This window comes from Nyctereutes procyonoides, unplaced genomic scaffold (genome assembly GCF_905146905.1).
Source record: "Nyctereutes procyonoides isolate TBG_1078 unplaced genomic scaffold, NYPRO_anot_genome, whole genome shotgun sequence".
Taxonomy (NCBI): Eukaryota; Metazoa; Chordata; class Mammalia; order Carnivora; family Canidae; genus Nyctereutes; species Nyctereutes procyonoides.
In genome coordinates this window covers 8,431,987-8,459,043 of record NW_026575025.1, presented here as the reverse complement: position 1 = coordinate 8,459,043, position 27,057 = coordinate 8,431,987, and the positions used below count along the sequence as shown (strand labels likewise).

At 49.5% G+C, this 27,057-nt stretch overlaps 1 protein-coding gene across 5 annotated transcripts in view; it reads right to left on the bottom strand.

The window, feature by feature from the left end:
• The window catches only part of CPT1A (carnitine palmitoyltransferase 1A), a 56,948-nt gene that overhangs the window by 15,703 nt on the left and 14,188 nt on the right, over positions 1 to 27,057 (bottom strand). For all 5 annotated transcript variants that reach the window (XM_055310081.1, XM_055310092.1, XM_055310102.1 and 2 more), the window contains 11 exons: positions 26,287 to 26,440; positions 23,248 to 23,387; positions 16,977 to 17,148; positions 15,341 to 15,442; positions 12,484 to 12,621; positions 12,002 to 12,079; positions 11,221 to 11,328; positions 10,124 to 10,211; positions 6,951 to 7,146; positions 4,076 to 4,264; positions 3,287 to 3,392 (listed from right to left, as the gene is read on the bottom strand). In XM_055310081.1, coding sequence (XP_055166056.1) covers positions 3,287 to 3,392; positions 4,076 to 4,264; positions 6,951 to 7,146; positions 10,124 to 10,211; positions 11,221 to 11,328; positions 12,002 to 12,079; positions 12,484 to 12,621; positions 15,341 to 15,442; positions 16,977 to 17,148; positions 23,248 to 23,387; positions 26,287 to 26,427 — 1,458 coding nt within the window. In that variant the 5' untranslated portion in view covers positions 26,428 to 26,440. The remainder of the gene's footprint in view (positions 1 to 3,286; positions 3,393 to 4,075; positions 4,265 to 6,950; positions 7,147 to 10,123; positions 10,212 to 11,220; positions 11,329 to 12,001; positions 12,080 to 12,483; positions 12,622 to 15,340; positions 15,443 to 16,976; positions 17,149 to 23,247; positions 23,388 to 26,286; positions 26,441 to 27,057) is intronic.

Genomic DNA, 27,057 nt, shown 5'->3' with positions numbered 1-27,057 from the left:
CAACAGCCCTGGCTTGGGAGGCTCCCCAGCATATGGGCTAATGAGAACAGCCAGGACTCCAGCACGTGTCATACATGAAGCCTGCTTCCAGGTCCCAGCTGTGCTAGAGGTGCCCTCCGGGTGCCACCCCACTGCCTTTACAGCTAGCCCAGAAGGCAGTCCCCAGTGTTCCCACTGTGTAAATGAGGAGACAGCCTCCCAAGGGGGAAGACATGTGCCCATGTCATGCCCCAGTTCATGCTCCCGGTGAGCCAGGACCCAGGTGCAGCTGTGATGTTCTCTTGCCGCTGGTGAGGAAACTCAAATCAACATCTTCAGCTGTATTTACTGAGCAGCTACTGTGGCCACCAGCAACCCTCTGAGCATCAGTGAGAGAACAGTGTACAAAACAGACCAGAATTTCTGCCTTTCCTCAAGAAGTTAAATAAATACAGACATTGACCTACCCATTCTGCTCCTGGGTACACACGCATAAGAGACGAAAATATACATTCACTACAACACGAATGTTTCATTGGAGCGGTATTTATAGTAGTCAGAATGTGGAAACCACCCACGAAAATGGCCAGAACAGGCAAAGGCACAGAAACAGAAAGTAGATTTGTGGTTGCCAGGGGTGGGGGCAGGCATGGGCAGGAGTTCCTTCTGGGAGAATGAAAACATCCTAAAGTTAGATGCTGGTGATTGTAAATACACAAAACTCAGCAAATTGTACACTTTAAGACAGTAAATTTTATGGTATGTCAATTATATCTTCATAATTATAAAAAAGGGTTTTTTTTAAAAAGGAATCCCTACACTCAGGGAGCTTATATCTTAACGGGGGCGCCCCCCCCCCAAAGAAGTCAAAAGACAAAACCACAACCAAAGTCCAGCTGGTGGCACTGCCCGGTGGTGAGGCGTCAGGGGCTCCAGCGTGAGGGCGCGGGGGGGTAGCCACATGCAGGTATGGTTGGCACCCACACAGATCTGAGCAGGCAAAGGAGCCAGGCCTATTTGTATCTGAGCCGCTCTGCATCAAAGCCCCCAGAGAACCCAACACAGTGAAGCTTCAGAGAAACGTCGGCAGCAAACAGGATCCAACCCTAGCCAGATATGTTCTTAACTGGCTTGCCATGGTCAGATTGGCTCTTGTTCTAATTTGGCCTGGGCCTCTGACAAGAGGGCAGGTCAGTTCCCATCCCCAAGGGAAGCTTCTGGGGCTCCCGGCTCGTCCCTGGGACCACAGGTCATGCTGTCAGCTGACAGTAACAGTTAAACCCCAGCACTTCTAAGTGATGGTCCTGGGCTAACACACAATCCCTCTACCCTTATCTCCTCCGGAGAACTTAAAACCTAAGCATGGCCTTGTCAACATCCCGATTACTCCACCTGGTCAGTTACCCTGTGTCGTCCACACCACCTGTGGCTCAGGTTCTGTCTCATTCACAAACATGCACTTAGTACTCAGGACCTTAGCACAGGTGCCGGCAGACCTGGACTACTCTGCTGGGTGGACAGACCTCCAAGGGCAAAGGAGGCTGGATCTTCGCTGGGTTTTAAGCTGAAAGGACTGTTAAGCCTTTGTTGGCATCAATAGACTGGCAGCGGTCAAGAGCTTCTTGAGACTTGACTGCCTTTATTATACGTTCATGTCTTGGGACCAATAGTACTACTATCTTCGAGACTGTTTTGGAACACTTCATTTTCCCTTCATTTATGCTTTTTTCCCTACATAGAAAAGTCTCACTTGGCTAAAGGAACAGCAGGTTAGGTTTTGCTGAGACCCCAACCAGGGGTAAGATAGTCAAGAGAAGCCTCGGAAGGAGTATCAGGCTGTCCTAATCCAGGACTGGGAGGAGGCAGGAGAGGGGGAGGGGACTGCCTGGAGGGAGTGAAGCCTGGCAGGGCTGGTGGCCAGGGGAAGAGTGTTCTGGGCAAAGGAGGGGGCACATGCCAAGGCCCTGCCAAGAGATAGCAGGACACCCTCCAGGATTTGTATGACTCTAGGGAAAAAAATACATATGATACATTAAAAATAAACAGTGAGGGGCTCCTGGGTGGCTCAGTTGGTTGAGCATCTGACTCTTGGTTTCAGCTCAGGTCATGATCTCAGGGTCCTGTGATCAAACCCTGTGTTAGGTTCTTTTTTTTTTTTTTTTTTTTTTTTTAATTTTTTTTTCCTGTGTTAGGTTCTGTGCTCAACTGGGAGTCTAGTTGAGTCTCTCTCCCTCACCCCTCCCCACGCTCGTGCACATGTGCACACACACGCTCTCTCTTAAATAAACCAATATTTAAAAAAATAAATATGGAGATTCAAAGCCTTCACAGAAGTTAAAAGAGAAGGAGGTCATGCATTAAGATGTCTTCACAAGTTCACTATGATTTCGTCATCTCAGGTACATGACCGAGCTCCATGCCCTGTGAGGGCCAAGGAGGTCCTCACTCTGCGGTTGCAAAGGTGCAGCTCCCAGAGATAACAGCAACATTAGGGTCACATTATTCCACTCCACTCGCTAGAGCAGCAGGAAGACCACAAAGTACACTCTGAGTGTTCAGTGTGAATTTCAAAGGGCCTTGTAGCTTTAACCAAGTTACCCTTGAGTTTCATCAAACCAAGAAAATACAGAATTTCTGGATCAGGTCCACTGTTGACAATCTCAGAGTTTAGAAGCTTCTTCAAACAAGAACCAGAGGAGTTAAGAAAGCAAAACCTTCCTTTGATTGTTCGTGCCAACATGAAGACTGTTACCACAGTTCAGGGGGAAATGAGTTTTTTAAAATTTAAAGAATTTTCAGGGCTGATCCAACGTTGCATTTTAACAAGCTGGGTAGGGGGATGGGATGACAAGGGTTTGGGTTTGGTGGTTTTTAAATTAAGTTGGTAATTTTAAGAATTAAATGATGTGGTAAAAAGCACGTTGCATTTTTATCAACCAGGATTTTAATATGCTTGATTCTAGCTGGCCTAACACTCAGCCCATGAGACAAATCTTGAAAACATAGCAAAGAAGGTTTTGCTGAATTCTTCCCTGAAATCCCTGCCTGAAAGCCGACTCTCATTTCATTATTTTTGGTTCCACCTGGAGATGGCATTAAATGTGTTTCTACTGAAGGAACTTAAGTTTCAGGAGATGAGGACACAGGTACCTAGGTTTTGTTCAGCCAATTAACATCACACGAAGCACCAACGTGTGTTAAGAAGTGTTCTAGATTCAGGGGGCAGGTATCACACAATGAAATGCAGTCCGGGGTTTGGATTTGCAACGGCAGGCCCCACATTCATGTCAAAGCTGCAAACACTCACCTCCCACAGGTGCCCAACAATGGGCGCATCAGCCCAGGAGTGCTCTGTGTTCATGCCCATCTTCCCATTTTTGAAGACAATGAACGTGAAAGACTTATCGAACCACCTGCATGGAACACAAATGTTCATGGAACTTAACCGTTTTTAAAAAAGCAAGTTGAACAAAAACTAGGCACTGATTTTATTCTGCATGGGTCATCTGCCCCCCACCCGCCACCCCTACCACCCCACCCCCGCCCCACCCCAAACAGCTGGCTGGCGGTCAAAAATCTCTGCAAAGTGATAACAAAAGCACACACAGAACTCTGGTCACTTCTCTGTCATCAGACACAAAGATAAGCAGTTATGCACCAGAGGCCAGCAGAACAGAACATGTTACTCTAACATGAAGGGAACCGATAAGGCATCTGCAGAGAGATGGGACAGCATGTTCTGTCCGGGAGCCGCACACCCCGTCCTGGGCCGACCACCCCTACGTGCAAGGCAGGCAGGACGGCCCTGCACAGACGAGGTAAAGGAGGCTCCAGGATAGTCATGAGCTCAGTGAGCAAGCCAGAGCCGACATCCAGGTCAGCACTGTCTACCACCTTCTCCTGCCTGGTCAAGGCACCACAGCCACTCTTCTCACTAGCACCTCCCATCAGAGGTGGTCGTGCACGGAGGGGAAAATCTCAAGTCTGCTGCTTGAGCTATGTGTGTGTGCACATGCGCACATGCACAGAAAAGAGAACCAAAGTGTTTTTATGCGAGCCTTATTCCTCCACCTGAGGCTGGTGTGAGCGATATTACCTGTCAAAACACCTGCCATGAAGGAGAGACTTGGCATAGCTATCCATCGATGCATCTGGGTCTTCCTTCCTATACCCTTGTTCTGTTTCGTCTAGTGTCACGAAAAATGCTGCTTTTTCCACAGCGTCTAGGGACTGCTTGTTTTTCCCACGTCCAAAATAGGCTTGGCGACACTTGGCCCAGGGTACTCTGAAACAAGAGTTAAAGGGAGTTAAACCTGTAGCAACGTGGTGACATCTACTTATATGTGATGTTCAAAATGACAGGGTGTTTCACTGTTTTGTAGAAATTTAGGGGAAACTACATATTTATGACTGACTGCCAGATTTCCAGAGCAGAGCACAGGCATGGCGTGCACTTCTGTTTGCTAAACACTGATTGAGAAAAAAAAACAAAAAACAAAACAAAACAAAAAAACACTGAGGGCGGCCGGGGTGGCTCAGTGGTTTAGCGCCGCCTTCTGCCCAGGGCATGATACTGGAGTCCCAGGATCAAGTCCCATGTCGGGCTCCCTGCATGGAGCCTGCTTCTCCCTCTGCCTGTGTCTCTGCCTCTCACTCTCTCTCTCTGTCTCTCATGAATAAATAAATAAAATCTTTAAAAAAACAAAAAATAAATGCTGATTGAGCAACAAGAATGCACGCCGTGAGCTCAGCCACCTGGGGGCAGCAACCCCAAGAAGTTCTCCTCGGGCCCAAACCAGGGGCCATCCTGAAGAAGTTCTGGCAAGCGCATGTGAGCACTCAAGTCCTGCCTGGCTCTGCTCCAGCCCTTATCCATGTGCTAGCTCACTGATCAAAACTAGTTTCTATCGTTCAGAGGGGTAAACAGGCACAGAGATGCAGTCACAGCTAGTTTGTGGCAGAGAGAGCTTCAAACACAAGCTGCCCCAGTCCATGCTACTAATAACCACAGGACACCTTGGGACAAGGGGGCACCCCGGGAGTCCACCTAGAGTAACTCTTTCCATCCTCCCTCACGTGGGATCCAAGGAGCTGATGTGACACCCACTTCCTGAGAGTCACCCCAGCTGTGGCTGCTTTGACTGCTCCTGGGCCCCTCACCTAGGCCCTCCTAGGGTCCTTCACCCCACCCACCCTTCCAAATCAGAGTCATCTGGCCTGTCTCCCGCCCTCTTCTCTCCAAGGCAGCCTGTGATGCCAACACACCTGTGAATACAAGGATACACACACACACCTGGCCCAGACCACTCTACTCCATGTCTGCCAGGGGCAACCATGACAACAGGATGGCTACTATGCACCTAGTGCTGTGTGAAGGGGCAGGAAGGTAACATGCCAGCGTATACACTTGGCATCTATGTGAAGGGCTCCAGGGGGAGAGGGAGCAAGACACCTATGTATACACTCGGCATCTATGTGAAATGCTCCAGGGAGGTAACATGCCAACATATACACTCAGTGTCTATGTGAAGGACTCTGGGGGACAAAATGCCCATGTATACACTTGGTGTCTATGTGAAGGGCTCGGGGAGGGGGCGGGCAGAGGATTGGCATGTACATACACTCAGCATCTATGTGAAGAGCTGGGGGGAGGGTAAGATACCCATGTATACACTCGGCCTCTATGAGAAGGACTGTAGACAGTGAGATTGGGGTGGGCAGGGTGCCCACGAGCCCCGCAGGGTGGGTGGTCACAGGCAAACCCACTCCTCGCAGCACGTTGTAACCACTGGCCAGCGAGCCCACTGATGCCCATGAGCATGTGGGAAGGGAGCTCTGTCTCCAGGACACGCCACCCTCTGCTCTTCCATCCAGCCCGCAGAGCCCCAGTTATGGCCCAATACCCCTCCTGGGCTTCTGGCACTGAGCCTCCCCTCCAGCTCACATGGCCTGTTCCAGCCCTCACTGCCTGGGGAGCCCCGGGACTGGGATCATCCCATACACCTGCTCGGGTCCCTGGGGTGGCCCCTTTGACAGCTGAATCCAGCCCAAGTGTAGTCAGACACACGAGGACCCTCTCTGCTCTGCGTTCTGGTGTCCTGACCCACTGTCGCTCCCAGCATGGGGCGTGCAGTCCACTCCCCCGGACACCTGTCACTCCTGCTGGCCCGCTGCCACCCTCTGCGTGCAGGGGAGAACTCTTCTCTGAGAAGGGCTCCTCATGCTGCCCCAACAGCTGCCACATCACCGTAACTCGGATGTTCAACTGCAGACAGTACTGCAGACAGCCCACCAGGGACAGTGGGCAACATCTGGACAGTTCTGTGACAACGGGGTAGCTGCTCCTGGCCACCAGGGATGTGCTCAACATCCTACTGAGCACAGGACAAGGCCCCCACCCAAAGATTTACGCAGCCCAGTGGGCACAGAGCCAAAGCTGGGAGGCCAGCCCCATCTTTACAAGCTAATTCCTCAGGTAAACAAAAGCCTCTGAATGATCTTCACACATGGCAGAAAGCTGATTCCTGACTCAGAGGCCTTGGTTTAAACTTGTTTTTTTGGGGGGCATCTGGGTGGCTCCGTCAGTGAAGCATCTGTCTTCAGCTCAGGTCATGATCTCAGGGCCCTGGGATCGAGCCACATCAGGCTCCCTGCTCAGTGGAGAAGCCTGCTTCTCCCTCTCTCCCTCTGCTTGTTCTCTCTCTCAAATAAAATCTTAAATAAATACACTTGTTCTGTGTCCTGAATTAAATATGCCTGTAGCCCCGTGACAGAGCCTAACTCCCGTCCGCCATGTGCCCTGGTCCCCGTGCAGACACAAGCCCACCTGCCACACACACACACACACACACAGCCAGAGGGGACCCGCCGGCGGGGCCCCAGCCCTGCCCCACGGCCACAGTGAGTCACCGACATATGCCTGACCCCAGCCAAGCCCCTGGTGGGACTTATGTCCCAGAGCCACAATGCACCTTTCTCCCGCAGTGAGGGCTGCCAGCTTGGCCTCCCCGGGCTGAGGCTCCGACGGGTCGTCCAGAATCCTCTGCATCTGCTGCTCAATTTCCCGGGGCTTCAAGAGCCGGCCGTCGTGGTAGAGCCAGACCTTGAAGTACCGCCCTTTGTGGAACACGACGATGTGCTTGCTGTCTCTGATGTGCTGGATGGTGTCTGAGCAGGATGGGGGGTGAGACACAACATTCAGAGGCAGGATGTGAGGGAACGCTGAGAAAGACCCCTCGACTTCTCAGCGGCCCCACCCTGTCACCCCACATCCCTCCACTCAGCTCATCCGTCCACGTCTCAAGAGCCTGCAGAAGGTTCAGTACAGAACCAGAGCAGAAAGCTCTGGAGTCAGGCTTGACCTCGTCTCAGCTCCACTCAGTCACTCACTGGATGTATTCAGCTGTGGCCAACAACTTAAGCCTGTTCAAGGGTTTCTCCCAGAAAACCAGGACAAACATGCACTTAAAGCCTTCACTTTAGAGTCAGAAATAAGACGATGCACACTAGGGCCACTTCTGTTCAACACTACACCAGGGCCTGCCAGCAAAATAAACTAAGAAAAAAGAATCGAGATACAAGGATGGGAACACGGGCCTCTCAGAGCCATGATTAACCACGGAAAATCCAACCAACCTCCCTCAAACAGCTGTTTAAATTACTGAGAACATAGCTGGGTAGAAGCTCAGTGTCTGAGATCATCTGTGCTCCTCTAACCTGAGTTCTGGGCTGAGCTGAGCCCCTCCCACTCACAGGCCGGAGGCAGACTCTCAGAGGCCACTGCATTGGAGGTAGGGCCTTTAAAGAGGTAATTATGTCAAAACATGGTGATTAAGATGGATCTTAATCTCATATGACTAGAGTACTTAGAGGAAAAGATTAGGACACAGGGGTGCCAGGGTGGCTCAGTTGGTTAAGTGTCTCCCTTAGGCTCAGGTCACGATCCCGGGGTCCTGGGCTTGAGCACGTCAGGCTCCCTGCTCAGGGGGGAGTCTGTTTCTCCCTATCGCCCCCCCCCCCCCGGACTCTCTTTCTCTCTCTCTCAAATAAAATCTTAAAAAAAAAAAAAAAATTAGGACACAGACACATGGAGGGACAACCCCGTGAGGACTCAGGGAGAGCATGGTCATCCACACACAAGCAGAGAGGCCTCAGGAGGACCCACCTGCCTGCACCTGGACCTTGGGCTTCCAGCCTCCAGGACAGGGATGGACAGTGAATGTTTAAGCCACACAGTCTGTGCTGTTTTGTTACAATGGCCCTAAAAGCTAATATATTCAGTAGCCTACAAATCAAAAATATACTGAAGACAACAAAAACAAAGAAGTTAGGAAGAACTCTGACCCTGGCAGAGAAAAGCAGAGCGGAAGCCGCCCCCCCCATCTGAGGCGGATGTGTCCAAGACCCCCATGGTGCCTGAAGCCGTGGAATGTACCAAACCCCAAACACGCTATTGTTTTCTCTAATCAACATAACTTTAATCAAGTTTAATTTATAAACTAGGTATGTTAAAAAATTAACAAAAATAGGGGATCCCTGGGTGGCTCAGCGGTTTAGCGCCTACCTTTGACCCAGGGCATGATTCTGGAGTCCTGGGATCAAGTCCCACATCAGGCTCCCTGCATGGAGCCTGCTTCTCCCTCTGCCTGGGTCTCTGCCTCTCACTCTCTCTCTCTCTTAAATAAGTAATTAAAATTTCTTTTAAAAATTAACAAAAATAAAACAAAATAATGATGTGTGCTAATAAAGGTTATGTGGATCTGCTCTCTCTCAAAACACCTTGTCCTGTTCTGTCTTCTTGTGACGATGTTAGGAGTGATGTAGGTGTGACATGGAGTTAGGCTGCTATGGGGGATCATTAGCCTCTACACCACAGCTGGCCACGGGTAACTGAGACCACGGAATGTGAAATCATGGGTAAGAGGAAAAACTGTAGGACATTTTATTAAAACCACTTTTAAAAGCGCTATGACTGGGGTGCCTGGGTGGCTCAGTTGGTTGAGCATCTCTCAGTTTTGGCTCCAGTTATGAGATCAAGCCCCACATGGGGGCTCTGTGCTCAGTGGGGAATCTCCTTGAGATTCTTGCTCACCCCCTTTGCTCCTCCCCCCTACAATCTCTAAAATAAATAAATAGTTTTTTTTAATTATCAAAAAAAAATTAAGAATGCAATTACTGTCCCCAACTGTCCCAAAAGTGCTTTTTGCCAATTCATCTGCTTTTCACAAAAATCTGGCCACCGATCACTGGACTCCAGAGTATGAGAAAGATAATAAAGGTTGACTTCTTAGCAAGAAATACCCCCACTGTAAAAGCACTGAGTGCACTACTAGAGTGAGTTTCCAGAAAGCCCCTGAGCCCTGGGTCTGAGGCAAGCTGAATCCACTTACACAAGCCCACCCGGAGGCCAGCTTTTGTGTCTGAGAACCCGCATGCCTTCATCCACGGGACAAGTTACTGCCTGGGGCTCACAGTCTGGAGGTACCCGGCTGTCACGACAGCCCCCAAAAGCTGGATGAGCTTGGGACTCTGTATACACTTAGCTTCAAAGGCAGCAACGGGTCATCATAATGGCCCACCACGAGGTCTCAGACAGGGCCTGGTTTGTTAGCTGAGAGTGGCCAGTATCTCCTACCTACACACCCTGAGCCCTGGCTGGCCTGGGACAGTCCCAGATGGCACATCTCTCCTTCTCATTCTCCAGAGCATCATGGCTTGTATAATTACGTGGCCACCCGGCATTCTGCGAGGGTCGAGGGTGGGATCAGCTGTCCCAGGTCAGGCTGCCCCAAGTGAGCTGCTGGACTCCAAGTCCAGTCTCCCGAGCACAAACCAACATGTGTGTGAGCCAGAGCACAACTCCTCCGAGGGAGCCAGATGAAGACAAGGAAGACTCCTAACCAGACGTGGGAAGAACACCCTAGAAGACAGCCTTCGACCAGAGGGAAATTGTGAAGTCTGAAGAAAAGCCGCATGCCCGGCCTAAGAAAGGCCAAGGAAGTTCAACAGACCAGTGTTCCTGAGCCTAAAATAAAATCTCAGATGCTCAGAAGCGGTCAGCACAAATCTGTGTGCTGAGTTTTGCCACCTTCCATACACGGCGAGGAAGGAGCAAGAAAGTGCTTTGCGAAGGAGCCTCACTCACCCGTCTCCTCTCCTGGGATCCGCGAGGTATTAAACATTCGCTCCCACTGAGCAGAGCACAGAGGAACTGTGGATCCCAAAAGAAGAATCTGCAACAAAAATATGTTTCAAACAAACAAAAAATTCCTCAGGGGGTGGGGAAAGGGAGGAAGGAGCAGATTACACACTGGATTTGTTTTCCTTGCACATATCATTTGACTTCATCGCTTCCACGCTGGGAAGAGCAGCTCTTCCCCAGGATGCTGACCCTCACCACCAAGATCACTGGACCTGCCAGGGCTCAGTTTCCTGCACCCTTCCTTCCCAAGGGGCACGCTCTCATCAATCGTTTACAAACCGACACTTAAACCACAGATTGTTTAGAAACTGACACTTAACCCGGGGATATTTAAGAAAGAAATGTCTTGTTTCCCTGGAATAATTCACCAGCTAAATTGTTTTCCTCCAAAAGCAAACAAGAGCTTTTCTTCTGGGGCAGATCTCGGGGCTGCAGTTCAACAGACGGATATCCATTCGGGGTATGCGAGGAGAGTTAAATCTTGGAATAATTACACAGAGTGAAAGAAACTAGACAGACAGAGATAGAGAGAGAGAGAGAGAGAGAGAGAGAGAGAAAGTACCTACTGCAAGATCTCATTTGTATCAAACTTTGGAAAGCTCAAGTGATCCGGAGTGACAGAAGGCAGATTGAGGCATAGCTGGCGGGCGATGGCAGGGTGCAGCAAGACCATGGGGCACAACGAACTTTTGGGGTGATGGATGTGCTCACTACACCTGGACTGTGGGGATGGTTTCAGAGCTACGTTATTTAAAGTGATGGGACTCATCCAGCTGTATGACAACAAAGTCACCAAAGCTGTTTAAAAAGAATGTTTTTTCTTTTTTAAGATTTATTTATGAGAGAGAGAGAGAGACACAGAGAGAGAGAGAGAGAGAGAGAGAAAGGGGCAGAAACATAGGCAGAGGGAGAAGCAGGCTCTAAGCCCAATTTGGGACTCGATCCCAGCACCCTGGGATCATGACCTGAGCCCAAGGCAGACACTCAGCCACCCAGGCGCCCTAAAAAGAAATGTTTTAGGAAGCAGTTTGTGGGCATACCGGCTTGATCTCTTCCCGGTCCAGCCTCCGTCTGTAGAGCAGAATGGCATGGATGGCGTTGCCCGCTCTCGCTGCCTGAATTGAAGTGGGTAAGACGTACAACAAGTCCTGAAAAGGTAAACATGTGTTAGCGGAGGGAACGTTCGCAGGCAAAGCTGAGCTAACATACACAGGAGAGCGTTTCCACGCTGCTAAAGTATCTCCATAGGCGTTCAATCACACCTGCTCTGATAAAGAAGAAATTGAAAGTACATTTCCTATACTTTGCCAATTTTGAGTTCTACAAGAAAATAGATGGAAATGAAGAACAGAAAGAAAGTGACATAATGAGATGGCCAGGTACTAAAGCTGGTAAATGCCAGTTACCAGAACCCAGACTGTGGGGCTGCTAACAAAACAATGGGACGTGACCTCCTGGGCTATCACTGCCTTGGAGAAAAAGAAAAACCAGGCATCCCAGAGCAGAGAAGGAGGAAGCTACACCCTGGGCCGCCAGGTGTTGAGCTCTGGGGGTGGCGGGGACATAGGCCACACGCCGCTGTGACAACAGGGGAAGGCCCTGCCGTGAGGGGCAGCTGATGGGCTTGAAAGTATTCCTGCGGCTCTAATTTCTCCATGGTGGCTCAGGGCAAACACAGAAGGAAGTCCACATAGCTTTCGGGCCCAGCAAGCAGGTCCTGGGCCCTGGAAGGAAGTCCGGCCAGCGTAGGCAGGGGCAGGAGCTTCCTGGGTGGCCCCCAGGCCCATGGGGATGCCCGCCTTGCCCGCTTAGGGGACTCACCATGGCATAGTAGTTGCTGTTCACCATCAGTGGCCCTCGTCCCCGCAGGTAGATGTACTCTTCCCACCAGTCGCTCACCTGTGGGTGCAAATAGGACAGACCCCCAGCAAGCTTAGCAGGAACCACACAGGACGGTGGGGTGCCAGGGGTGCCATCACTGCTCGGTGGCGCTCCCATCACAGTGCCTGTAGGAGCCTGAGTGCAAGTGTGAGTTCAACACACCCATGTAGCCAGGTCACCTGATTAAAACAGCGCACACCTGACCAAGCTTGCCTGCCGTTCCTGCCCCTACATTGCCCACCCAATGACTGCAGCCACTCCAGCCTCATCATCTGGTGTCATCTGATCACATTTAATACCTCCTCTTCCACATCCCACCTTGTTTCACTTGCCATGCACGGGGAAGCCCTGCTGGTTTGTGGCATGGATGAGTATTTGCACACGAAAATATCACCACCAAGAAATAAGGTGTATACACTTACATAGTTTGTGGCCCACCAGGACTTTAACTTCAGATACCACTGCAACTTCGGTCCGAGGCTGACAGCAAAATCTTGAGCAAGGACCGTCATCCGTTTAAAGTCTGATTCCTTCATCAGAGGCTTCACCGATTCCAGATACTACAGGGTTAATGAAAAGCACACATGCCGAGTTAAAACACACAGCACACAGGTCCCTTATCTGTGCCTTAGAAAACATATAAACCTGCTTAAGAATTTAAAAATCTTCCCCAGCTTGGGACACCTAGGTGGCTCAGTGGTTGAGCGTCTGCCTTTGGCTCCGGGCGTGATCCCGGGGTCCTGGGATTAAGTCCCACATCAGGCTCCCTACGAAGAGCCTGCTTCTCCCTCTGCCTGTCTCCATTCGCTCTGTGTGTCTCTCATGAATAAGTAGATAAATTTTAAAATATTTTATTTATTCATTTGAGACAGAGAGATAGAGTGAGAGCACAAGCAGGAAGAGCAGTAGGCAGAGGGAGAAGCAGACCCTCTGCTGAGCAGGGAGCCCAACATGGGGCTCCATCCCATGAACGTACAACTCTTGATCTTGGGGTCGTGAGTTCAAGCCCCATGTTGGGCAAGAAGATTACTTAAAAATAAAATCTTAAAAAACAAAACAAAAACCTCCCCCATGTGGTGGGTTTTGTGGGTCCTCACATGAGTTAGTCATGTGGCTTTATGTCAGCGACAATGACACAATCACACTTTTTCGTCATTTACTGCCCTTTAAATTCTCCAGACCCGCATGATCACTAGAGCAAATTCCAGAGTGACAAGATCACGGTTTGGCCGACAAGGACATCTCCATAGTTGCCATCAATTGGCCCTCAATCAAAACCTCGATTCCCACTGGATCATGGCTCAGGACAGTGCCAGGAAAGTGCAGGAAGTGAGCCCAAGACACCAGGGTGGGAAGGAGGAGCCAGCACAACGGATGGGATGTGGAAGGCCAAGCATCAGGTCAAGGCCAGGCCTCCAGGACAGGGTTCTGGGGCCCCCAGGATGTTGACTGGCACCACTCTGAAGTGAGTGTGCTCACGTATCAGGTGAGACGTGCAGGGTTTGGAGACCGTCATCTAAAGTTGCTGCAATGCACACGAGCAAACTTATAGAAAGTAAGGCCCTCAGTATATGGGGAAACGTGTCAATCCACCAAGTGGCAGTGCCCCCTGAGCCAGAGCTGCCGGCAGCTTGCCCACTCTCCCACGGGACTGGGCTCCTGTCACCACGTCGCAGGTGAGGACACATGAGAGCAGAGAGGAGAGGAAACCTGAAAAGCCAACAGGCCTTGTTGCAAAAGCCAAAACATGTCCTGCTTAGTCTTTAAAACGGGGCCAAAGGCAGAAGCCAGCCCTGGTTGGCTGCAGCGGCAACCAGCCCAGCAGCTCCTCCAGGTGACACAGAGGTCCCGTCAGACCCCAAGGTCCCACTTCCAGGCCTCAACCCACCCCAGTGCCAGCAGGTCCTTGAACAAAACCGTTCACAACAGCTGCAGGCTGGAAACCAGACAAACATCCACCAACAGATGAATGTAGGAACGCAGTGTGGTCCAATCGTCCAGTCGGATGTGATTCGGTCATTAAAGGGATGATATGCTGAGAGACACTCCGGCATAGACAAATCCTCAAAACAATCTAAGAGCCAGATGCAGAGGCACATACTGTAGGATTCCATTTATAGGAAACGTTCAGGACAGGCAAACCCACAGAGACAGCACAGGTTGGTGGGTGCCAGGGGTTGGGGAGCAGGGGAGACATGAAACGGGGTGTCAGGCTAATGCATGTGGGGTTTCACTAATGGAAAGTTCTGGAACTAGCCCATGGTGGAGGCTGCACTATGAAAATGTACTCAATGCCACACAACTGCCGCCTTAAAGTGGCTAACATGGCCACTTTTATATTACATACTACGTACCACAATTTAAAACAACTAGTTATGTAACATACCAAAGACGACTGAATTGGACACTTTGAAGGAACCACATGATATGTGAATTATATCACACAAAGCTGTTTATTTATCTTTTTAAAGATTTTATTTATTTATTCATGAGAGACAGAGAGAGAGAGAGAGGCAGAGACACAGGCAGAGGGAGAAGCAGGCTCCATGCAGGGAGCCTGACGTGGGACTCCATCACGGTTTCCAGGATCACACCCTGGGCTGAAGGCGGCGCTAAACCACTGAGTCAGGGCAGCCCCGGTGGTGATCCTGGAGACCCTGGATCGAGTCCCACGTCAGGCTCCCTGCATGGAGCCTGCTTCTCCCTCTGCCTGTGTCTCTGCCTCTCTCTCTCTCTCTCTCTCTCTCTCTCTCTGTCTCTATGAATGAATCAATGAATGAATGAATAAATAAATAAATAAATAAACTTTTAAAAATAAAAAAAATAAATAAATCACTGAATCACCCGGGCTGTCCCAACAAAGATGTTTAAAAAATTTTTTCCAAAGCTGTTTCTCTATCAAATGTGCTGCCTTTTAAAAAAAGGTACTTCATGGGGTGCCTTTGGCTCAGGGAGTGATCCTGGGGTCCTGGGATCGAGTCCTGCATCGGACTCCCTGCAGGGAGCCTGATTCTCCTTCTCCCTAGGTCTCTGCCTCTCTCTGTGTGTCTCTTGTGAGTAAATAAATAAAATCTTAAAAAAACAAATTAAAATAAAAACATCAAAAAACAAAACACCTCCTATGTGCTGATATGTCAGAAAGGAAGATTTCCTCCAATAGCTAGACAAGTACGGCGCTCAGTATAGCCAGCCAACTGCTATGGGTCATAAATCTTAATCCCAGGAGGACTGACACATGGAGAAGTGGGAGTGTCCTAGTGAGCTCGAAGCTGTACCTACCCTGTTCACGGTGTCCTGAACAGCCGGGACTGGCAGGCGTGGCAGCGACGTCTGGAAGCTGTATAACATAGGTTTTCGGCCGGAAAAGATCTTGACCATACCCTTTAAAAAAAAAAGGAATGTTTTAAAACATGAGACCACATTAAAGATGCAAGCCAGCTCTCAATTTGCTGACTACTGATTTTTTTGTGGTCTTCCACCCCGACACTCTCAGGCCTTAGCAAACAAACAGGGAACCCCAAACAGAAACCGGGTTGATGAAAGCCCAGGTCTGACGGATGCTTCGAGATGCCCTGGCCAGGATGTGCACCCAGGTGTTGCCGGCTGACTGTATGTCTGCACGTGGCCCAAGATCCACCCAGCTACCTCCGCAAGGCCGCTCTTGGTCTGGGGACTGACTCAAAGTGCTGGTAAGGGTGAGCAGAGGCAAAGCTGAGAAGCTCAGACCTCGAGCCGTTCCCAGTGGAGCAGCAAGGAGGCTGCCTCAAGCCCAGCAGACAGCACACATTTGCCCACTCTCGGCCCTGGCTTTCCTCTGGAAGGATCTAACACCTGCTCATCTCACACTGGGATCTGAGGTCTCAGACCTCAAAGGCATTTCTTGGGCTCGCAGCGGGCAGCTGGGACTCCACCAGACACACGCCAGGAGGGCCACCCCGGGGATCGCCGTTTAGCTCACTCCGTCAAGGGTGGGCGCCAGCTCTGACTCTGCCAATCAGTGAAACTACACCCAGGCCAGCATAGGAAGTCGGTCAGGGGAGAGTGCACCCCAGGGGTGAGAGTGGGCCAGGTGTGGGGGTGCCTCTCCCAAGCAGCCCCAGGGAGGAAGGGAAACCAGGACAAGCATCCATGCGCACGGCAAACCAGGGCTGCTCCGGCTGCGGCCCAGGGGAGCCAGCAGGACACCCTGAAGCGCGGGGACACCCTGAAGCGCGGGGACACCCTGAAGTGCGGGGTGGATCAGGGAGACCAGGTCAGACCGGTCGGCAGGGTAATCCACCTAACGTCTGCCTTCGACTTAGTCAGAAAAGCTACAAAGAGGTGGATGGGCGTCCCTTCTCTTTGATGGATAATCCGGATGGCAAGACGTTAATATACCACGTTCAGAAGTGACAAACATCATTAAAGAAAAATATACTCTTTGGCCCACACTTATGAGTCAAGATGAATCAACGGCTCTGGAGCAATGAGGTCAACTCCCAGGTCAACCAACTGGAGAAGGGGAAAGGTCCCATGAGGATCTCCCTTTCAAAGTAAAAGCCACCCACCTGAGACACTGTGCTGAGTGACGACTGAATACTATGGTGAAGGGGGGGTGGCGGGGGTGGCAGGTGCCTGCGGCACCGGGCCCCTGATCGCGCTGCCCCTGTGCACCTACACCTTTGCTAAGTGGGCAGATTTTGCTTACATGCTCTTAACCACAAAGGAAAAGCGGGGTGGGACATGAGGAAGCGTTGGGGGTAGGGGGAGGGCTAGGTTTGCGGTACTGATGGACCAGGTGCATACTTACCTCCAGACACAACGAGCCATGCACACTCCTAAACTGCTCTGAGGCCTTTTGTACAGCAAGCGTACCCCCAAAAAAGCAGTTATAAAAAATGCACACAGCCCCAAGAGTGAAGGGAGGGTCATTTACCATCCAGATCTTGGTGGCGCGGCTCATCTTGCCATGCTGGGCGAACATCCAGCCGTGGTACGAGAGCAGCACTTTGAGGGAGTAGCGCATGGTGATGATGAGGGCCACCCACAGGCCCGTGCCGAAGAGGATGCCGCTGACCACGTTCTTTGTCTGGCTGGACATGTAGCCACTAGGGACACGACATAAGCCCAGAACACATTAGGGTGGATGCCACACGCTGCCAGCCAGAGCGGCCTTCCCTCCTGAACACAAATGAGACCACATTCTAAGAACACCACGTTTGCTAAGCATCAGCCTAACTCTCGAAAGACTCAGACACCGCTCTCCTATCCTCAGGATAAACCAGGCCTCCTGTGTTCTCAGGGAAAAATGCACATCTTTTTCCAGGGTCCAGGGATGGTGACGGGTGACATGTGAGGTGGTGGCCTGCCCATGATGAAACCCATGCCCCAGGTCCACCTGCACCTGCTCAGGTGGGTGCTCACAGCAACTCTGGGCCATTCCCTTCCTGCCCCTCCTCCTCAAACCTACCTTTGGGTTTCACCATTAGTCATGGGACACTCAGATCATTTGGGGAAACCATTACAGCCATTTATATCAAAAAAGCTTCTTTTTGATCTAGGCAGGCATACTTATGTATAAATAAAGAAACTGATGGCATAAAATGATCTTTTTTTAAAAGATTTTATTTACTTATTTAGACAGAGAGTGCATGTGAGCAGGGGGAGGGGCAGAAGGAGGGAGAGAGAGAATCTCAAGCAAACTCCTTGCTGAATGCTGAACCCGAAGCAGGGCTTTATCCCCGGACCCTGAGATCACGATCTGAGCCAAAATCAAGAATCGGACACCCAATTGACTGAGCCACCAGGCGCCCCACAAAATGATCATTTAAATAATGAACTTAGGGGATGCCTGGGTGGCTCAGCGGTTGAACGTCTACCTTCGGCTAAGGTAGCGATCTTGGAATCCTGGGATCGAGTCCCACATCGGGGTCCCAGCATGGAGCCTGCTTCTCCTCCCTCTGCCTGTGTCTCTGCCTCTCTCTTTCTGTGTCTCTCATGAATAAATAAATAAAATCTTTAAAAATAAATAAATAACTTAGGGGCACCTAGGTGGTTCAGTTGATTAAGCATCTGCCTTCGGCTCAGGTCATCATCCCGGGGTCCTGGGATCGAGTCCTTTATGGGGCTCCCTGCTCAGCGGGAAGCCTATTTCACCCTCTGCCTATGTCTCTGCCCCTCCCCCTGCTTGTGTATGTGCTCTCTCTCTCTCTGTCAAATAAATAAATAAAATATTTAAAAAATAATAATAATAATAAACTTAGAGAAAATGTTTTCATTGGCTAAGGAAGGGGATAGACTGTATGGTAAAGATGGGACTGTCAAAAATCTTCGTGGTTTTTAGTTTTAGTTGCTCTGGAAACCACAACCTAGTATAAAATAAAAAGGATTTAAATAACAAATGTTGGTAAGGACCCAGAGAATAGGGAACCCTCAGCCACTGAGGGTGCAGCCACTGTGGAGAACTGTATGGAGCTTCCTCAAAAAAACTAAAAATAGAACTACCCTATGATCCAGCAATTCTACTTCTGAGTATTTATCGGAAGGACATGAAATCACCCTCTCGAAAACATATCTGCACCCTCATGTCCAATTTAGCATCATCCAAAAGAGCCAACACATGAAAACCACCCAAATGTCAATTGATGGGAGAGTGGATGAAGGTGTGCTAAATAAATATGATCGAATGTTATTTGACCATAAAAAAGAAGGAAATCCTGCTGTTTGTGACAACCATGGAGCTTGAGGGCTTTATGCCAAGAGAAATAAGTCAGAGAAAAACAAACACTGCAGGATCTCACTTATACGTGGAATCTAAAACAAAACTCTAAACTCACAGACACAGAGAATGGGCTGGTGGCTGCCTGAGGCAGGGGATAGGCAAAGTGGAGGGGGGAACCATGGTCAAAAGGTACATATTACCAGGAGCGCCTGGCTGGCTCCATTGGTAGGGTGTGTGACTCCTGATCCCAGGGTTATGAGTTCGAGCCCCACATGGGTGTGGAGATTCTTAAAAATAAAATCTTAATAAAGAGGGTATAAACTTCCAGCATTAAGACAAAAAAGTCTTAGGGATCATAGGTAACAGTGCCATATTGTATATTTAAAAATCGCTAGGAAGGTAGATCTTAAAAGGTCTCATCACAAGAAAAAAAATCTGTATTCGTGTGGAGAGGAGTGTTACTTAACTAGATGTGTGGTTATCAGTTTAAGCTACCAAATCGTAATGTTACACACGTAAAACTAACATAACATTATATATCAATCATATCTCATTTTTTTAAAATTATTTCAGGGGCACCTGAGTGGCTCAATGGTTAAGGGTCTGCCTTTGGCTCAGGTCATGATCCTGGGGTCATGCAATCGAGATCTGCATCAGGCTCCATACGTAAAGCCTGCTTGTCCCTCTGTCTATGTCTCCACCTCTCTGTCTCATGAATATATAAAATTTTATTTTATTTTTTTTTTAATTTTTTAATTTTTATTTATTTATGATAGTCACATAGAATGAGAGAGAGAGAGGCAGAGACACAGGCAGAGGGAGAAGCAGGCTCCATGCACCGGGAGCCCGACGTGGGATTCGATCCCGGGTCTCCAGGATCGCACCCTGGGCCAAAGGCAGGCGCCAAACCGCTGTGCCACCCAGGGATCCCCTAAAATTTTATTTTATTTTTTTAATAAAATTAAAAAAAATATTTCAGTGTGATTCAAATCATTAAAACCAGTATACATAACCTACAGGTATCTCCAATATTTAAAAACCATCAAGTTAACATCTTATGATACGTAAGTAACATTAAAACAAATTGCCTTCAAGGTAAAATAGTTTTGCTTCAAAACTCATGTTTTCCTTATAATCTGTCAAATCTTGTGTTCAAACTCAGCTGTGGCTTCTACTTTCCACCTACACATTCTTTGCTGACAGTATAATCTACAAACAAGCTTGGAGCTAGGAGTTAAGAACCTATCTTTCAGATAATCTACATTTTAGATTCCAAAGGACTATGTCACTGAAGGGAAAGACACCCATTGACCTATTGACCAACAAAAACCGAACAGTATTTTAACATTAGCAAATAAATACACGTTCACAATTTTTTATATGATATACACACATAGGCGCTTCAATGACAAGCATTCACCAAAAAAGCTTTCTTTTAAAGAACAGGTTCTTTCTGAGATTGCAGGAGTCAGTCAAAAGCAGAGCACACCCTGCTGGGCCAGGTACATCTGGGCTTGTGAAAGCAGCCACCTGGGGTGCCAGGGTGGCTCAGTTGGTGAAGCATCTGAATTCGACTTGGGTCATGATCCCGGGATCCTGGATTGAGCCCTGCATCATTGGGCTCCCTGCTCTGCGGGGATCCTGCTTCTCTCTACCACTTGTGTGCTGTCTCACTTTCTCAGTTGCCATCTCTCAAAGAAAGCAAGCAAGCAGCCACCTAGGTTCCAGAATGACCCATGCCTGGAAAACACTGACCCTTAACCTGGTCCTTCTAAGTTTGGGCCAGGGATGGCCCAGTTCACTGCAATCGGTTTACAGACACAAAGAAACAAATCGTATAAGGATCCAGATTATTATAGGGCTTTAAATAGTCAACACTTTTAAATATAATCCAGTGTTAAGAGCCCACAGTGGAGAGTAAATTAAAAATCTGTGTTAAGGGATCCCTGGGTGGCGCAGCGGTTTGGCGCCTGCCTTTGGCCCAGGGCGCGATCCTGGAGACCCGGGATCGAGTCCCACATCAGGCTCCCGGTGCATGGAGCCTGCTTCTCCCTCTGCCTGTGTCTCTGCCTCTCTCTCTCTCTCTCTGTGACTATCATAAATAAATAAATAAAAATCAAAAAAGTAAATAAATAAAATAAAAATCTGTGTTAAGGGACACCTGGGTGGCTCAGCGGTTGAGCATCTGCATTCGGCTCTGGACGTGGTCTCGGAGTTCTGGGATAGAGTCCTGCATCAGGCTTCTTGCATAGAGCCTCTTCTCCTCCCTCTGCCTGTGTCTCTTTCTCTTATGAATAAATAAATAAAATCTTAAAAAAAAAAATCTGTATTAAGCCCACAACAGTGTAAAGAGGATGCAAAAAAAGCACGACCTAGCATGCAGAGGCCAGCTGTCTACAAGGGTCTTGAGGACAGCAGGAACACGGTTTGGCCAGAGCATGGGGAGTGTCAGGGTCGCTGTCTCAGCCTCCCCAGCCCCCCAGGCAGAGCAAGGAATCAGCAGGCGTCCAGCCCAGGCACACTTCCCCTGAAATGATGGAATTTTTATTCTAGGCCTTGCAGATGCTTATAAAGGCAGGAGCCAGCGTTCTTGAGGCAGCTCGGAGGCCATGAGCAACTCGGCTGGACTCTGGGCTTTGAACAAGAAGCAGGGTTCAGGGGGAAGGAGCACCCACTCAAGGCAGAAGTTCACACCTTTACATAAAACCACTGAATTCCAGGACGCCTGGGTGGCTCAGTGGTTGAACGTCTGCCTTCGGCTCAGGGCATGATCCCAGGACCCGGGATGGAGTCCAGAATCTGGCTCCCCATGGGGAGCTCGCTTCTCCCTCTGCCTGTGTGTCTGCCTCTCTTGTGTGTCTCTCATGAATGAATAAATAAATCTTAAAACACACACACACACACACACACACACACACACACACACTGAATTCCTTCTTTAAAGTCATCGGAGTCTGACTCAGTCATGAGCTGAGAGTTTTCATCTAAAGTCCTACCCTGCCAGTTTATTCCTTTCTGCAGGAACGACAGTAAATCCAAACAACCAGCAAAGTGCTGGTTTATCAAAACGCCTGGAGTCTGTTTTGCTCAGGCCAGCACCTGACACCCCAGGTACACCCCAGGAAACGTGAGGACACCCCTGGGCTGCCATCTGGTCCATCAGGGGACCCTACCCTCCACACGCAACCACTGCCCCAAACAAAGCCTGGCTATGTGACAGGGACTTGGGAGACCATCATTTCTCTAGGAAGAGACCTAGAAAGTTTGTCAGTGCAAACGAAAAACAGAGACACAGAATGGAAGGTCTGGCAAGGAACAGCTATGGCGACATAGAGGTACTGGGATACTTTCTAGCCAGAAAATAAAAATAAATATTCTAGACAAAGGGCCAGATGCAAACAGGGTGACAGAGATGCCTATGTTCTATCATCTAGTCACTCAAATGCCAACCAGGCAGTGGTGCCCGTTGTATGTGTGGCAGGAAGGTTCTCTGAATGGAGGTTCAGGGCATGTTGCAGGAAGCTTAGATTTTGGAGATGTGCCAAGCTTCCAGTCCCTTGCTTCCTCTCTGAGACTCCGTACCTGTGTACCCTTCTTCACTTTACCACAGAGACCCCAGTGAGAAGTCACCACAGCGTAGAGTCTGAACCTTAGGGGGTCCTACACGCAAGTCAGGGCCCATCCCTGGGACTGCAGCAGAGGAAGGACGCCAGGGGGTGTTCCATAAGTGCTCTCGCACTACATATACCTTCCCAGAAACCTAATAACCCAGAGGCTCCTCTAGGCCAAACATCATGGTGGAAAGAGAGCCTATTTTCAAGCTCCTAGAAAAACCTGAAACTCTCAGGAGTGCTAGGGTTCCCTCTGGGGTTTGATGCCACTCTGACAGAGAGCTAAGGGGCTGAGGTCTCCCCCAGAGCAGCTACTTGTTAGGATCATGGACTCCAGTGCAAAGAACTGACCGTATCCAGAACCAGTTCCTGAAGTAGAGATTTCTTTTAAGGAAACTGCAGCCTCAGCCCGGGTGGCTCAGAGGTTTAGCGCCGCCTTCAGCCCACGACCTGATCCTGGAGACCCGGGATCGAGTCCCACGTCGGGCTCCCTGCATGGAGCCTGCTTCTCTCTCTGCCTGTGTCTCTGTCTCTCTCTCTCCCTCTGTGTGTGTCTCTCATGAATAAATATATAAAATCTTAAAAAAAAAAAAAAAGGTACTGCAGCCAGGCTATGTGCACTGACCACACTACCTCAGGCCCTGACACAATGTCCCAGCACAACCCAGGCCCAAGGCTGTCTCCAGAAAAAGAGCTGCAAGAAACCATAAACTCTCTGCGGACCTTAACACAGAAGAAAACCTACAGGAGAAGAGCAAAGCTTCAAAAGATTCAATCAGAACAGGAATGGTCATTATATTTGAAGAGACATAAAAATATTAGCAACAGAAATCGCTAGCTTCCTAGACAATCTAAGATATGAAAAGAGTACTCACGTAGTGTCAAGGGTCCGATTGATTTTTGCAATTATTCCCAGCGAGGGGTCGATCTTGGCATACATGGTTGACATCACACCCACCACCACGATGAGCCAACTGGAGGGGCTCGCCGGGTAAACGCCAGTGATGATGCCATTCTAGAAACAGAACATGTATCGTTGAGTCCTGGGCAGAGTGGTAAGGAGGCATTTGTAGCACATGGCGGCATGTTGTCCCTGGAGGAAATCTTCCCCAGAGCCTCCAGCTCCTTCTCTTCTTTTACATCTGAGCCAAATCCCTCCCCGAAGCAGATTCCTCTGAGAGTGACCCCAGAACATCAGAATCACCCGAGGCACTAGTTTATTAACACTGATTCCCGAGCTCTACCTAGACTGACTCATAACTGAACCAACCATGAAGTCCTCTCTCCCAACCTGCTACACCTTGGGGATGCCCCAAGACCAGCTCCAAAACCACCCCTCCTGTTGCTCTTGAATCATGAGGCTCTTGAATCATGTTGACCCCCAAATATTTTCAGGAGACCTCACTCCAGGCTGAGAATTTGCTATGATATGATCCTTCAGCCAAACCTTCCTACTTCCCCACCCTGAAAACCACAAAAAAAGTAGAAAAAGAAAGCACATTATGAAATAAAATTCTGGAACCCAGGTAAGCATTGTGCCTCCTTATTCTTTTTTTTTTTTTTAAGATTTATTTATTTATTCAGAGAGAGCGAAGAGAGAGGCAGAGACACAGGCAGAGGGAGAAGCAGGCTCCATGCAGAAAGCCCGATGTGGGACTGGATCACACCCCAGGCTGCAGGCGGCGCTAAACCACTGTGCCACCGGGGCTGCCCTCCTTATTTTCTTTATTTTGGTGTTTGTTTCGAAACTACTAAACTAAATTAAAAAAAAAAATTCTTGCTAAAGCCTTCTTAATAAGAGATTGATTTGACCAAGAAAATGGACTTAAAAACTCTCAAAGCTCTTCTGAATTATTTTAGAAGCTACTTGCATCCCTCCATGTTATTCCCATAGATTTCCTATTGTCTAGAGGTCTAAGAGAAAGATTTTTTTTTAAGGTTTTATATATTTATTCAGGAGAGTTACAGAAGGAGAGGCAGGGAGACATAGGCAGAGAGAGAGAAGCAGACTCCCTGAGAGGGAACCCGATGTGGGACTCAACCCGGGATCACAACCTGAGCCGAAGGCAGACATTCAACCACTGAGCCACCCAGGTGCCCCGAGAAAGAGATTTTAAACAAAGTGGGGGTTTCTCCTGGTGTTCTCTGAAGTAAACGTTCTTTTAAGGTGAAGACACAGGGATCCCTGGGTGGCGCAGCGGTTTGGCGCCTGCCTTTGGCCCAGGGCGCGATCCTGGAGACCCGGGATCAAATCCCACATCAGGCTCCCGGTGCGTGGAGCCTGCTTCTCCCTCTGCCTGTGTCTCTGCCTCTCTCTCTCTCTGTGACTATCATAAATAAATAAAAAAATAAAATAAAATAAGGTGAAGACACATACATGTATTACGTTACATTAAAACCAAGGCAAGAAGGGTCCAGATAAGAGGTCTCCCACTCACCCCAGCCTCCCCCTGCAGCCCCTCCAGCTCCAAGCCACATGGTCCTCTGTAACCATGCAGTCAGGTGCAGCCATGCACTATTGATCCTCTCTCTTCCTATCCACTGGTCTTGCCAGCAGTACTACAAGGTCTTTGAAACCAAAGAACACTTCCCCTGGGGCGCAAGGACACATGGCCACAGCTCTGCACCCAAGTCTCTCTTTCCCTGGATTTGGCGGTAAAAGGTGTTGCTCTCGGGAAGGTCAGGTGGCAGTGCGCGCTTCCCCCTGTAGGTGGCGCCTGCTCCACCGCGGGAGCTGCCAGGGTCCGTGTGCAGGCGGGGACCCCCACCCCCACCCCCACCCCCACCCAGGGCAGCACCTGCCTAGCCAGGCCGGTTCCCAGGGGGCCTGTCGCCCTTCTGAGTCACTGCTCTCACCTACTCTGGCTCCTTGGCCTTCTCAACAGCGCTAGTCTGAGCTACACCCTCTGAAAAGGAAACTGGAAAATAAATAAACGGTTATGAGTTTTCCTCATTCCCTGCGGCAGGTAACTTGATGAATTGTCATCTCATTTGAATTCTTTCCAAACATGCATCTTATTCCTCCTATGATTTTCAAAATAAATTATGATTAAGTGGAAAACGAGACTTGTGCTTGAATAAAAAAAAGCCCAGGTGGCTCAGTCAGTTGGGCGTCTGCCTTTGGCTTGGGTCACAGTCCTGGGGTCCTGGGATGGAACCCTGGAGTCAGGCCCCCTGCTCAGCAGGGAGTCTGCTTCTCCCTCTGCCCCTCCCCCTGCTCATGCACATGCTCTCTCTCAAATAAATAAAATATCTTTTAAAAAAGTGAATAAATTTCCAGTCTTTCAGGTAAACAGAATTGAGAACATGTGAAGTTAACTCTATTTGAATTTACATGCATATATTTCAACATCTGACTGTCTTATCAGCGAGGCATCTGTTAGATAAACTCACTGCGATTCGTATAGCTGGAAACGATCCTTCTTCTCCAAGGTGTAAAGAGTTCTGAACTCAGAGACGTGGATTACTCTGCTTCCCTGAACAACTGCCTCACCTGCCTACAGGGTGCCAAACCAGCCTGCCTGCCTTACAGAATTTCTTCAAGAATTCAGTGAGCCTGGGACACCTGGGTGACTCAGTGGTTGAATGTCTGTCTTCGGCTCAGGTTGTGATTCCAGGGTCCTGGGATCAAGTCCCGCACTGGACTCCCCACGTGGAACCTGCTTCTCCCTATGCCTATGTCTCTGCCTCTCTGTGTGTCTCTCATGAGTAAATAAATACAATCTTTAAAATAAAGAAATAAATAGAAATAAAAGAACTCAGTGAGCCAGTACATGTGGAAGTGTTTCATAAGTCCCGATGAAGTACCAACCCCGTGCCCGTCAGCACTGACACACCCATCCTGCACCAGCACCTAGACGCATTCTCAGGTGCTAGCGTGAGCACCACATAGATTTAAACAAGGATCCACAAACCTTGAATCTGATGAACTTCTTCTTCCAGGAATGCAGTCCAGACAGATAGATTTGCTTAAGAGCTTCATGGCTCAGCCGCAGGTCGATACCGTCTGGGGTGACAGTGAACTGGAAGGCCACGGCTTGGTGAGCTTCCGCCATCTTCAGCAATCTCCTAGGAGGAAGGGACAGTGTGACACAACCAGCATTTTACCCAGGTATTAGAGAGCCCCTTACCTGGACCTGGGATGTGTTCTGAATTGAGTCTTTCCCAGCCATCTAACAAACTTCATATTCCATTAATAGACCCAATTCCAGGGGCCACTGGCCCCTCTCCGACCTGTCCAGCACTACCCAGCCCACCGTCCCCTCTGCTCAGAGGCCCAGGGTGGCCGGTGGAGTCCAGGAGTGGAAGTCACCCCCACTCCTACCATCAGGCCTCCAGGCCACACCCAACTGACCCAGGAAGTTGGCAGAGTTGGCAGCCCTTTAGCCACCTGCCAATCTCACTGCCACCCACCAACCGCCTGGAGTCTGGCACAGAAGAAACCCAGAGAGTCCACAGATGAGTCCCTGATGGCCCTGAACCCCTTGTGTCCAGGCAGGAGCACTGGACTCTGGGGGGTGCGTGTGGCTGCTGTCTTGAGAGACCAGCTCAGGCACCACTGAAGACTCCATGAAAAGGAGACACAGAGAATCCTCTGAAGTGGGTGTCTATGGGTGTCTCTGCTCAGGCTAGCTGCCCTGCCCCAACCAATAAAAGTGTGTTTCCTTTCAACACGTGTGGCTCCT